At 48.8% G+C, this 14,372-nt stretch overlaps 1 protein-coding gene across 21 annotated transcripts in view; it reads right to left on the reverse strand.

Annotated features, from left to right (window-relative positions):
* LOC101938901 (zinc finger protein OZF-like) overlaps window positions 1-14,372 on the reverse strand; it is a 55,215-nt gene that overhangs the window by 20,278 nt on the left and 20,565 nt on the right. For 16 of the 21 annotated variants that reach the window (XM_065569724.1, XM_065569710.1, XM_065569709.1 and 13 more), the window contains 3 exons: window positions 14,172-14,298; window positions 5,919-6,032; window positions 477-5,550 (listed from right to left, as the gene is read on the reverse strand). In XM_065569724.1, coding sequence (XP_065425796.1) covers window positions 4,259-5,550; window positions 5,919-6,032; window positions 14,172-14,298 — 1,533 coding nt within the window. In that variant the 3' untranslated portion in view covers window positions 477-4,258. Of the gene's footprint in view, window positions 1-476; window positions 5,551-5,918; window positions 6,033-10,774; window positions 11,344-12,057; window positions 12,177-12,254; window positions 12,846-14,171; window positions 14,299-14,372 lie in introns of those variants that run through there. The other 5 variants (XR_010593144.1, XM_065569712.1, XM_065569726.1 and 2 more) reach the window with 3 other exon arrangements.

Below are 14,372 nucleotides of genomic sequence, written 5' to 3' on the forward strand. Positions count from 1 at the left end.
CAGAAATAATGGAATGCACCCGCAATGAAAGAGCACATTTGAATGAGTGGAAGGACACAGTATCTAAATTTAGGAAAGATGCCAGTGAATGTGAGGTCGTGAGGGATGCTCGAGATGAGAGGTGGGAGGCTGCAACGCTGGGGCTGCTGCGTGATCAAACGGACATGCTCTGGCATCTGGTGGAGCTTCAGGAACAGCAGCAGGATAACAGACTGCCGCTGCAGCCGCTGTATAACCTCCCTCCCCCCTCACCATGTTCCATATCCTCCTCACCCAGAACATGTAAGAACACGGGGGGGCGAGGCTCCGGGCACCCTCCCACTCCACCCCAGTGGACAGCCCAACCAAAAGGCTGTCATTATATTGAACTTTTTCAGTGGCCTTTTACTTCGCTTCTATTCTCCTCCCAAACCTTACCCAGATTACCTTGTCGGTTCTCTCCCTATTTTTATAATTAATTAATGAAGAATAGATGATTTTTAAATGATAGTGATTTTATTTCCTTTGAAAGCAAGCTGGGGGAAGGGGGAGGGTGGGTTCCTTACAGAGAATGAGTCAATAAAGGGGGCGGGTTTTCATGAAGGAGAAACAAACAGAACTTTCACACTGTAGCTTGGCCAGTCATGAAACTGGTTTTCAAAGCTTCTCTGATGCACAGCGCTTCCTGGTGTGCTCTTCTAATCGCCATGGTGTCTGGCTGCGCGTAATCAGCAGCCAGGCGATTTGCCTCAGCCTCCCACCCCGCCATAAAGGTCTCCCCCTTACTTTCACAGAGATTGTGGATCACACAGTAAGCAGAAATAACAATGGGGAGATTGGTTTGGCTGAGGTCTGAGCGAGTCAATAACGATCGCCAGCGACCTTTTAAACGGCCAAATGCACATTCTACCACCATTCTGCACTTGCTCAGCCTGTAGTTGAACAGCTCCTGACTCCTGTCCAGGCTGCCTGTGTATGGCTTCATGAGCCAAGGCATTAAGGGGTAGGCTGGGTCCCCAAGAATAACTATTGGCATTTCAACATCCCCAACGGTCATTTTCTGGTCCGGGAAGTAAGTCCCTTGCTGCAGCCGTTTAAACAGATTAGTGTTACTGAAGACGCGAGCATCATGAACCCTTCCTGGCCAGCCCACGTTGATGTTGGTGAAACATCCCTTGTGATCCACAAGTGCTTGCAGCACCGTTGAAAAGTACCCCTTGCGGTTTATGTACTGGGTACCCTGGTGCTCCGGTGCCAAGATAGGGATATGGGTTCCATCTATCGCCCCACCACAGTTAGGGAATCCCATTGCAGCAAAGCCATTCACTATGACCTGCACATTTCCCAGAGGCAATACCTTTCGTAGCAGCACCTGAGTGATTGCTTTGACTACTTGCAACACAGCAGCCCCCACAGTAGATTTGCCCACTCCAAATTGATTCCTGACTGACCGGTAGCTGTCTGGCGTTGCAAGCTTCCATAGGGGTATCGCCACACGCTTCTCAACTGTGAGGGCTGCTCTCATCTTGGTATTCTGGCGCTTCAGGGCAGGGGACAGCAAGTCACGAAGTTCCATGAAAGTGCCCTTACGCATGCGAAAGTTTCGCAGCCACTGGGAATCGTCCCACACCTGGCAACACTATGCAGTCCCACCAGTCTGTGCTTGTTTCCCGGGCCCAGAATCGGCGTTCCACGGCTGTAACCTGCTCCATTAACAGCATGATCTCCAAAGCACCGGGTCCCACGGTTTGATAGAATTCCATGTCCATGTCCTCATCACTCTCACTGCCGTGCTGCCGTAGCCTACTCCTCACCGCCTGGTTTTGCAGGTTCTGGTTCAGCAAAAACTGCACGAGGTGTTTACAATGTTCATGACTGCTGTCTTGAGCTGAGCGGGCTCCATGCTTGCCGTGGTATGGCATCTGCACTATTCGCGCCTTTTTCCTGGGTGAAACGGTTGTCTGCCGTTGCTTCCCTGGAGAGGGGGGAGGATATACCCAGAACCACCCACGACATGTTTTTGGCCCTATCAGGCGTTGGGATCTCAACCCAGAATTCCAATGGGTGGAGGAGATTGCGGGAACTATGGGATAGCTACCCACAGTGCAGTGCTCCAGAAATAGACGCTAGCCCCGGTACATGGACACACACCACCGAATTAATGTGCTTAGTGTGGCCGCATACATTCGACTTTATACAATCTGTTTCCAAAATTCGAATTATATAAATTCGGATTAATTCCGTAGTGTAGACATACCCTTAGTTACAAGTCACTTACTAGGGAATCCTCTTCTCAGCCCCTTAGAAAAAATATTGACCTAACCAATTGAACAACAGGGGGATTGGGATGGGGATCCCTCTGACTTACCCCATCTTCTTCTGTTGTTACAGAGGGTGAAATGACATTTTTCCCTATCCCTATCCCTGCCCTGTTCCTGCTCTTTGTTATAGTTCAATATATTTTAAGTGAGGAAAACGATAGTAAAAATATCTGCTCTCCAGCACAACCTGAAACAACCTCAGAGCAACTGGGAATGAAACAATTTCTTCCCAAAGGGGGAAACTTGATGACTAACAATTGCTTTGAAATGGGGGGAACAGTATAACCATGATGCTCAGGGTTTGTTTAGACTAGGAAACATGATGGAGTTTAGGTCAGGTCAAGAGGAAAGCTAATGCCAGCCACTGCACCTGGGCTGCATCTGCACTCAACAATAATTGTCTTTTTACATCAAGATCGCTAACTTGAGCAGCCAATGCCACGTACAGTCCTAGTGGATGTAAGGCACAGGTAGTTTTTGCATCAGTGCTGCTTGTTGGGAATCAAACCTCTCTCCCCCACCTGGACCTGATGAACATTCCGGGTTGGAGGGCCTTCTATGATGAGAAAACTGGCTCCGTGGATATGTGGAATGTGGTGGAGGTGATATATCTTGACTTTAGCAAAGCTTTGAATACAGTCTCCTGCAGTATTCTTGCCAGCAAGTTAAAAAAAGTATGGCTTGGATGAATGGACTATAAGGAGGATAGAAAGCTCGCTAGATTGTCGGGCTCAACGGGTAGTGATCAATGGCTTGATGTCTAATTGGCAGCCAGTATTACGCGGAGTGCCCCAGGGGTCGGTCCTGGTGCCAATTTTGTTCAACATCTTTATTAATGATCTGGGTGATGGGATTAATTGCACCCTCAGCAAGTTTGCAGATGACACTAAGATGGGGGGAAGAGGTAGATACTCTGGAGGGTAGGGATAGGGTCCGAGTGACCTAGACAAATTAGAGGATTGGGCCAAAAGAAATCTGATGAGGCTCAACAAGGACAAGTGCAGAGTTCTGCACTTAGGATGGAAAAATCCCATGCATCGCTACAGGCTGGGGACCGACTGGCTAAGTGGCAGTTCTGCAGAAAAGGACCTGGGAATTACAGTGGATGAGAAGCTGGATGAGAATCAGCAGTGTGCCTTCGTTGCCAGGGAGGCTAATGGCATATCGGGCTGTATTAGTAGAAGCATTGCCACCAGATCGAGGGAAATGATTATTCCCGTCTATTCGGCACTGGTGAGGCCACATCTGGAGTACTGCATCCAGTTTTGGTCCCCCCTACTTCAGAAGGGATGTGGACAAATTGGAGAGAGTCCAGCGGAGGGCAACGAAAACAATTATGGGGCTGGGGCAAATGACTTTCGAGGAGAGGCTGAGGGAACTGGGGCTATTTAGTCTGCAGAAGACAAGAGTGATGGGGGGATTTGATAGCAGCCTTCAACTACCTGAAGGGGGATTCCAAAGAGGATGGAGCCCAGCTGTTCTCAGTGGTTGCAGATGACAGAACAAGAGGCAATGGTCTCAAATTGCAGTGGGGGAGGTCTAGGTTGGCTATTAGGAAACACTATTTCGCTAGGAGGGTGGTGAAGCACTGGAATGGGTTACCTAGGGAGGAGGAGGAATCTCCATACTTAGAGGTTTTCAAGGCACAGCTTGACAAAGCCTTGGCTGGGATGATTTAATTAGTGTTGGTCCTGCTTTGAGCAGGGGATTGGACTAGATGACCTCCTGAAGTCTCTTCCAACCCTAATATTCTATGACACACACTCCTATGACTCAAAAGGAAAGGAGTTGATAGAAAAGATCACAAGACTGACCCCAAAAAAGGGTGAGCTGCAAAAGGCAGAAGCAGGCAACTCATCTGGGGCAGCTGAGAGACCACAGTGAAGACGTTGCAAAGATCACTATGTGGGAATTAGCAAATGTGATTTTAAAAAAACAACAACATTTTTTGGCCAGCCCTAATCAAGACATTTATTACAGTTCTCTCTCATGTGGATTGTCTGATGTCTAATAAGGTTTGAGCTCCGATTGAAGCATTTCCCACACTCTGAGCATGTGTAGGGTTTCTCTCCTGTGTGGATTCTTCGATGTATGATAAGCTGTGAGCTCTGACTGAAGCGTTTCCCACACTGACAGCATCCATAAGGTTTCTCACCCGTGTGGATTGTCTGATGTGTGATAAGCGCAGAGCTCCGATTGAAGCTTTTCCCACACTCAGAGCATGTGTAGGGCGTCTCTCCTGTGTGGATTCGCTGATGTGAGATGAGGGCTGAACTATCAGTGAAGCGTTTCCCACATTCAGAGCATCCATAAGGTTTCTCCCCCGAGTGGATTCTCCTATGTGTGATAAGGTGTGAGCTCCGATTGAAGCGTTTCCCACACTCAGAGCATCCATAAGGTTTCTCACCCGTGTGGATTGTCTGATGTGTGATAAGGTGTGAGCTCCGATTGAAGCTTTTCCCGCACTCAGAGCACGTGTAGGGCGTCTCACCTGTGTGGATTCTACGATGTGTGATAAGCTGTGAGTGCTGATTAAAGCTTTTCCCACACTCAGAGCACGTGTAGGGCGTCTCTCCTGTGTGGATTCTACGATGTGTGATAAGGTTTGAGTGCCGACTAAAGCTTTTCCCACACTCAGAGCATGTGTACGGCCTCTCTCCTGTGTGGATTCGCTGATGTGAAATGAGGGCTGAACTATTAGTGAAGCATCTCCCACACTCAGAGCATCCATAAGGTTTCTCACCTGTGTGGACTGTCTGATGTGTAATAAGGTGTGAGCTCCGATTGAAGTGTTTCCCACACTCAGAGCACGTGTAGGATTTCTCTCCAGTGTGGGTTCTCCAATGTCTGATAAGAGCTGAGCTCCGACTGAAGCTTTTCCCGCACTCAGAGCACATGGAGGGTCTCTCTCTTCTGTGGATTCGCTGATGTGTGAAAAAGTCTGAGCTCCCATTGAAGCTTTTCCCACACTCATGGCATGTGTAGCGTGTCTCTTCCAAGTTGATTCTGTCGCGTGTAATAAGGTTTGAGTGGCAACTGAAGTTTTCCTCTGGCCTCTGCTGAGTCTCACAGGCTTTTGCTTTTTCTGGGATTGCACAACTCCTGGAAACATTCCCTTTGGATCTTCCTGATAATGTTCCATGTGGTTCCACTTGCTCAGCATCTTCCTGCTGGGGTTTCTCCTCCTCATTCTCACTCACCATCCCAACACCTGATGGGAGACAAAGAGACTCCAGACATAGGTCACTACCTGTGCCGGAAAGAAAGGAAATCTCAGAGACAGGAATGGAAAAAGGGATGAACAAATCAAAATACGCGTGGGAGAGATTAAACTTATCAGGAGCTGATTTTCCCCAAACCTTTCCCCAGAGAAGAGAGGAAGGGCTCAGTTTTGGTCCACATCTCACCAGAAGACTCTGGAGGAAGCTACATTGGGGAGGGATCTGCTGCTAGTTGTCAGTCAGTATAGGTGGGAAGCCATGAGTGACCTCTGCCTAATGATTCCATATCTGCAAGGAACAATCCTGAACTTGGAGAGCTCACAAGGTCTTTGTAGGGCATCCCAATTGTTTCCTGTATTCGCGGACAGATTTTTAGTTGTTTTAACCAATTCCTCACCTGTGTAGGCAGCTCTCGGGAGCACTTCTTTCTCAGAGCCCTGGAGGTCTGGGACCCACGGCTCTTCCCCTCCTTCCAGCTGCGAGATCACCTCAGGTTTGGAAACTGGAAACCCTGCTCAAGGCAAAGAAAACAAGGGAGGTCTGTGGAATCTGTGGGATACTTTTCACAAAGAATATTCCATGGTTTTAACCCCAGCTCATTTTTAAGCAGTAACAGCCCAAGGCCAGCTTCCTTGGCTTGAAGTTGCAGGAGAGTTATTATTATTATAAATCATATTCATTACCTTAGTGCCTAAGGACCAACTCACACTGGGTTGCCATTGTGCTAGGCAAAGTGCAAACACAGAATAGTAGATGGCCCATGCCCTGAAGAATTTACAATCTAAATAGACAAGACAGACACAAAATGGGGGAAGGGGTAGAACCCACTGTTAGAATATAGATATATTCAGACCTGCCTGTAAAGCCTATACTTTAAGAACTTAGGTGTATTTTTATCACTTAGCTAGTGACAGGGGTATAAACAAAGAATCAAAATCACAGTCTGCCTGTGTATGGGCCTTCTCTCACTAGGATAGTCTGAGGCCTTGTTCGTAGGCTAAGGCCTTTGGCTAAGCAGCAGGGGCAGCCATAAGCACACATCCCAAACCAGTCACATTGAAATAAGGTGGTATTGAGTTGTTAGGAAGACAATCCTGTCCTGATAGTGCCCATCACCACCAGATAAAGAAACAGATCTTAAGATGGTTAAAGAAAACTTAGTTTGATAGCATCCTGTCTGGCAAGAAATCACTTATCAATGGTTGTGGTTGTGAAACCCTCATTTCGGTATTGCTTTATCTTTATGTCCCCCACTTTTCTATTGCTAATCTGTCTTGTTCTCTAATTGTTTCTGTCATGCTGTATAAATAATTTTTTTAGTTGTAAGTTAATTAGGGTAGTGGGATATAATTGGTTAGAGAATTATGTTACAATATGTTAGGATTGGTTAGTTAAATTTCAGTACAATGATTGGTTAAGGTATAGCTGAGAATATTACTATATAAACTGGTGTTAAACAAGCGGGGGGAGGGAAATTGGAATCATGTTTGTTAAGGGGAGAACGGGAATAGGGAACAGGGACACAGGCAAGGCTCTGCGGTGTCAGAGCTTGGAAGGGGGACACGGGGTAAACGCTCTGCGGAATCAGAGCTGGGAATGGAACACTGTGGAACAGACTCTATCGGCATATAGAGATAAACCCGACTGGTGTGAAGGTCTTTGGAATATGCTTGCTTGGAAACTAACCCCAATAAACATTGCATTATCTGCACTTCAGACTTCTGGTCTTTTGCTGCTTGCAATCTGTGTGACAAGAACCAGGGAAGTGGGATGGTGAAGGGAAAGCCCTCTAACAAAACTGACATGACCTGATAACCAAGAGGTAAGCCTTAGAGAATGGTTTTAATACACTTTGTAACTGATGAGGGATTCCCAAGAGGACTGATGAGGGGGTGATGGTAAATACACATTTAGATCCTTTTCTTGTTTTATATCTTTTCCCCATAAGGCTTAACCTCTGGCACACTGTCATGGATGCATAGGATCTGTGCAATGCCCTGGCTTTTAAACAGTCCTTGGGAGGTGCCCCTTGAGTATGCTAGACCCCCAAGGGGTTCCACTCTTCCACAAGGATAGGCCATGTAGCTTTAGCACCTGAGCCTCTGGCTTCAACACTCGTATTTCAACCTGTGAGCTCTGCCCAGCAGGTCCAGCTGAACTACACTCCTGTTCAGAGACTGTTCCTCATTCATGCTTCAATGCACCTCAGCAAGTTTTTGTTGTGACACTGCGCAGACTTAAAATACAGCAGGGTTTATTAGTCAACTGAAACACAGCATTAGAAAGTCTTTAGATTAGGACAGAGATGCAGAGAAGACAATATAGTCCGTACTGGCCAATGCTCTTGAGCCATTCTGCTGTTAAAAACAGTTTTGTTTCCTTTCACTTTGCCTGTCCATTTGTCTTTGCTCCGGTAGAGCTCCCTGCATCTGTAAACCCAATTCTTCCTGCTCCCAAAAACATAACGAGTCCTGTATGCTTCACTCAGCAAAGCTGAGATCTTCCCATGGACAGGTGAGAATTATTCCCTTGTCTCTGTCAGGTATTCTATTGATGTAGGTTGGTCTCAGCTTGTCCTTAATGACCCATTCATATCACTCCAAGACAGATATGTGACAAAACACCTCATGTCTCCTCCTCTTTATAATCATAGCAATACCAATCACAGAGGGAAACTGAGGTATGTATTGGCATCATAGAAGTATCACCAAAATTCCCACCTCTGTCACACACACACTGCTCACAGCCCTTGGAGAGAAAGCAAAGCACAGGAACTGGATGTTAGTCCAGTGAACACAGTGGAGGACAAGCTGCAATCCTCAAACCCTGGTCAAAAAGGAGAGGCATGTGGGTCCCTACCCATAGAGAGGGGCTGGGTAGAGGCCTGATACCTGAGAGGCCATGTACAAGGGCAAGTTGTACCCCAATATGTAATCTTAGGGTATGTCTACACTACGAGAGTAGTTCAATTTTACTTAAATCAAATTAGTGGAACCGATATTACAAAGTTGAATGTGTGTGTATCCACAGTAAGAACAGTAACTCGACTTTGTGAGTCCACACTAACGGGGCAAGCATCGACATTGGAAGCGGTGCACTGTGGGCAGCTATCCCACAGTTCCCGCAGTCCCCTCTGCCCATTGGAATTCTGGGTCGAGCCCCCAATGCCTGCTGGGGAAAAAAATGTGTTGAGGGTGGTTTTGGGTAACTGCCATCATTCAACTGTCACTCCCGCCCTCCCTCCCTGAAAGCGCCGGCAGGCAATCAGTTCACGCACTTTTCTGATGAGTGACAGCGCGGACACCACAGCACTGCGAGCATGGAGCCCACTGCGACCATCGCTGTAGTTATGGCCATTGTCAACACCTCGCACCTTATCATCCACCTTTTTCAGAGGCAGATGCTGAGAAATCGGGCGAGGAGGCTACGGCAGCGCGGTGAGGACATTAAGTCTGAGAGGGGCACAGACCTCTCGCAAAACACGGGACCCCGCGCCGTGGACATCATGGTGGCAATGGGTCACGTTGATGCTGTGGAACGGCGATTCTGGGCCCGGGAAACAAGCACGGACTGGTGGGACCGCATAGTGCTGCAGGTCTGGGATGAATCCCAGTGGCTGAGAAACTTTCACATGCGTAAGGGAACTTTCCTGTAATTTTGTGAGTTGCTGTCCCCTGCCCTAAAGCGCAAGGACACCCGGATGCGAGCAGCCCTGACTATCCAGAAGCTAGTGGCCATAGCCCTCTGGAACCTTGCAACGCCAGACAGCTACCGGTCAGTCCCGAACCACCTTGGCGTGGGAAAATCTACCGTGGGGGTTGCTGTGATGCAAGTAGCCAACACAATCGTTGAGCTACTGTTCTCAAAGGTAGTGACCCTGGGAAACGTGCAGGTCATCATAGATGGCTTCGCTGCGATGGGATTTCCAAACTGCGGTGGGGCTATAGATGGAACTCACACCCCTATCCTGGGACCGGACCACCAGGCCAGCCAGTACATTAACAAAAAGGGCTAATTTTCAATGATGCTGCAAGCACTGGTGGACCATAGGGGACGTTTTACCAACATCAACGTCGGATGGCCGGGCAAGGTTCATGACGCTCGTGTTTTCAGGAACTCTGGTCTGTTTAGACGGCCGCAGGAAGGTATTTACTTCCCAGACCACAAAATAACTGTTGGGGATGTGGAGATGCCTATAGTGATCCTCGGGGACCCAGCCTACCCACTAATGCCCTGGCTCATGAAGCCCTATACAGGCGCCCTGGACAGTGAAAAAGAACTCTTCAACTATCGGCTGAGCAAGTGCAGAATGGTGGTGGAGTGTGCTTTTGGACGTCTCAAGGGGAGATGGAGAAGCTTACTGACTCGCTCTGATCTGTGAAACCAATATCCCCATTGTTATTGCAGCTTGCTGTGTGCTCCACAATCTCTGTGAGAGCAAGGGGGAGACGTTTATGGCGGGGTGGGAGGTTGAGGCACATCGCCTGGCTGCTGATTACGCCCAGCCAGACAGCCAGGCGATTAGAAGAGCCCAGCAGGACGCGCTGTGCATCCGGGAGGCTTTGAAAACTAGGTTCCACAGTGAGCAGGGTAACCTGTGACTATTAAGTTTGTTTAAAGAGAAGCTGAACCTGCCCCCATTTCTTTAGCCACTTAATGTTGACTAGCCTCTCCAGTTACATACCCTCTTCACCCCGTTGCCCCCCTTCCAACACACCTTTAAAAATAAAATAAATGGAACTTTGTTCATTAACACCATTTTCTTTATTAAGGATTTTGTGGTAAAGGGTTGAAACTGGGATCCAGACTGTGGTGGGGAGCGGGTGTAGGGATGGAAAGGATGCTTCTAAACTTGAGGAATGACAGGCTCCTGCTCCTAGAGCGGTCCGCAGTGGTGGACTGGTTGTTTCAACGGAGTCTGCCACCCCTCCTTTTCAGGACTCTGTGTGTGCGGGCTGTGTGACTTTGTGGCAGGGGAGGACGGTTACAGATCCCCTGCTGCGTGGCTCTGTCATCCAGGCTAAGGACCGCTGCATAAGATCTGTAACCACCCTTCCCTCCCCCCCTCCCAGAACATGAAAACCACCTCCCAGACTGACCAGGGTGCCTAGTGACTGCAATGTGTGTGTGACCTGCTGCTGAACCTGCTCCCGTGTCTGTACACTGGTAAAGGTGACTGTCCTCTCCAATTACCGGCCCCCTTTCCCCCCTTCAAACACACTCTCCTCTAAAAGAACATGACGGAAACAGTAATTAACAGAAATGTACTTTTTATTAACAACTACACAGTTAGGGGATGACACTGGGACGGGGGCTTGGGTGAGGTGCTTTTGGAGTGAAGGAAAGGACTTATCAAAACTTTGGGAATGAGAGCCTTCTGGTACTTGAGCGGTCTGCAGGGGTGGAGTGACTGTTTTCATGGCCCCTGCTGCCCCTCCTTCTTGAGACTTTGGGTGAGGGGGGGATGGGACTTTGTGGCGGGGGAGGGCGGTTAGAGATAGACTGCAGCAGGGCTCTGTCCTCCTGCCTCCAGCCCTGCAGAACATCTACAAGGCGCCGGAGCGTGTCCGTTTGCTCCCTCATTAGTCCAAGCAGCGTTTGAGTCGCCTGCTGGTCTTCCTGCCACCACCTGTCCTCCCGTTCGCTGTGTGATCGCTGGTATTGCGACATGTTCTCCCTCCACTGGATCTGCTGTGCCGCCTCAGCTCGGGAGCAGCCCATAAGTTCTGAGAACATCTCGTCCCGTGTCCTTCTCTTTCTCCGCCTAATCTGCGCCAGCCTCTGGGAGGGGGATGCCGGGGTAGGTTGGGAGACACTCACAGCTGTAGGATGGGAAAAAGGGAGTGAATGCCTCACAAAGATACATTTTTGTGAACAATGAACATAGTCTTTCTCTGTGAACAAGACCATGCACAGCACCTATTACATGCGCACTCAGGACAAGGTCGAATTTTCAGCCTTCCCATTCAGTGCCTGGGGTCTTGTAGTACAGATCACACAATCGGGGCAGGACAGCGGAATTCAGGTAGCAGGCGTACAGGGTAAGCCGTAGATTTTTGGCTGCTGAAAGCTTAATTTATAGCAGTGCCCTCCTTTCATTCAAAGCAATGCCCCTAGCGTTGGCCAGTTCCTGCTGCTGGCAATCCGGCCAGCATGAACTCTGCCCCTGTCCCACCCCCCTCGCGGATGTCCCTGGGAAAGATCCCTGTATGCTGCCTCTGTCCCGCCTCCACCGCGTGGCTGTAAACCGCCGATTACAGTTATGTAAAGGAACAGGCAATCAGTCCCAATACTAATATTCCCCTAATTTAAAGCAGGTCACCATGAGTGATATCACTCTGATGAGGATTTCGAACACAGAGAAAGACCACATGCTGCGTGAATGTCAGCAAAAACCAGGGACGTATGCCACCATGCTGTGCGAGGCACTGATCCCGGAGTACTTGCTGCTAGCCTGGCGCGGAAAAGTTTCCTACCATGGAGGATGCAATAAGGCCACTCTCCCCAGGAACCTGATGCAAAGGCTTTCAAATTACCTCCAGGAGAGCTTCGTGGAGATGTCCCCGGAGGATTTCTGCTCTATCCCCAGACATATTGACAGAATTTTCCACTAGCTGAACTGGCCAGGACTAAAAAGTAGAGCACCTAGGGCAAACTAATCATGAAAAACCCATTGTTAATATTCCATTCCTGTTCTGATCAAAATAAATGTTTACATGTTTAAAACACTTACCGACTGATCCTTCCCCTGATTCAGGGTCAGGGTTAATGCCTTGGGAGGGTTGGTAGGGGATCTCTGTGAGGGTGATGAAGAGATCCTGGCTGTCGGGGAAATCAGCGTTGTAAGCGCTGTCGACTGCCTCGTCCTCCTCATCTCCTTCCTCATCTTCCCCATCCTCAAACATCTCCGAGGAAGCGGCCGTCGACAATACCCCATCATCAGAGTCAACGGTCAGTGGCGGGGTAGTGGTGGCGGCCGCACTTAGAACGGAATGCAGTACCTCGTAGAAACGGCATGTCTGGGGCTGGGATCCGGAGCGTCCGTTTGCTGCTTTGGTCTTCTGGTAGCCTTGTCTCAGGTCCTTGATTTTCACGCGGCACTGCGTTGCATCCTGGCTGTATCCTCTCTCCGTCATGGCTTTTGAGATCTTCTCGTAGATCTTTGCATTCCGTTTTTTCGATCTCAGCTCCGAAAGCACGGACTCCTCGCCCCACACAGCGATCAGATCCAAGACTTCCCGATCAATCCATGCTGGGGCCCTCTTTCTATTCTGCGATTGCATGGTCACCTCTGCTGGAGAGCTTTGCATCGTTGCCAGTGCTGCTGAGCTCGCCACGATGACCAAAGAGGAAATGAGATTCAAACTGGCCAGACAGGAAAAGGAATTCAAATTTTCCTGGGGCTTTTCCCGTGTGGCTGGTCAGAGCATCCGAGCTCGGACTGCTGTCCAGAGCGTCAACAGAGTGGTGCACTGTGGGATAGCTCCCGTCGCTATTAGCGTCGAATTCCATCCACACATACCCTAATTGGACATGGCCATGCGAATTTAGCGCTACTCCCCTCGTCGGGAAGGAGTACAGAAATCAATTTAAAGAGACCTCTATGTCGAACTAAATAGCTTTGTTGTGTGGACGGGTGCAGAGTTAATTCGATTTAACGCTGCTAAATTCGACATAACCTCCTAGTGTAGACCAGGCCTTAGAGGTGTAAAAAGTGCCCATTTGTGTCTGGGTAGTGGCCCTGCTATGGGAGGGAGGAATGCAGGAACGGTAGCCAGGGTTGCTGTGCACAGAGATGGGGAGGTTATATGGGGAGGGGCGTAATGAGTGAGAGAGGGAGGTCAAGAATTAAAATAATAATATTTGGGGTGGGAATGTAAAAAGAAGTGAAACAACAGAAATAAAACTGGAGTGTAGACTCTAAAGCAAAAAGACTTGGGTAGGGATTCAGGGTTAAATGTCTGGGATCACCCACAGCTGTAGATCCCAAAACTTCTCCTCCTTTCCACTGACCCACCCAGTCCACTTCCTGGGTGCCCTTCCTTCACACTCCCCTCCCCTTCTTCCCATTACTCTCAGTCGTCACCACCTTCTGGCACCTTGGGGCTTCTTGTGTTCCCTCCTCGTCTCTCACTACCTCCTCTATCTCTGCTGCTTCGAAGCTCTCACCCTGCACACACTCTCACCATTTCCTGGCACCCCAGAATTATCTACTCCCCCTCTTCTCTTCCCCTTGCACGGCTCTGTTCTCCCTTCACCTGTGGGGTCCTGAATGGCAACGTTATACGCTCTCCTATCAAAAGACGAGCTCATCTGACTGTCACACAAGCCATGCATCAGTCATCGACCTATTTACTCAATTTAGAATTCTACAGGTGGCATATTTTCCTCTTAAAATAAGGAAAAGGCATGAAAACTGTAGTTATTAATGTATCCAATAAGGATACATTAAATGCAATTTTTAAATGACTGACGGCACCAAAAAGGCAAATCTCCAAAAATTATTCTAACAGGTGGGAGATAAGGAAAAAATAGATGGGCAAGGAAACTTGTCAAAACTTGTATGACGAATGAAGGTATAAAGTTATTACTACTCAGGTTCTTTAGAGACCTCACAGCTTCTAATAACGGAGGGGACAGGACTCCTTACCCAGAAAGACCACGGTCTCATAGTTCTCCTGCATGACATCCTTGTAGAGAGCTCTCTGAGTGGGGTCGAGCAGAGCCCCCTCTTCCCTGGTGAAATACACAGCCACCTCCTCGAAAGTCACCGACCCCTGAAAGAGAAAGAGTCCAACACTCAGTACCTGCTGCCCCAGTTACAATCCCACTATTCACGGAACAGCAGCAC

Source organism: Chrysemys picta, chromosome 16 (assembly GCF_011386835.1).
Source record: "Chrysemys picta bellii isolate R12L10 chromosome 16, ASM1138683v2, whole genome shotgun sequence".
In the NCBI taxonomy this organism is placed as follows: domain Eukaryota; kingdom Metazoa; phylum Chordata; order Testudines; family Emydidae; genus Chrysemys; species Chrysemys picta.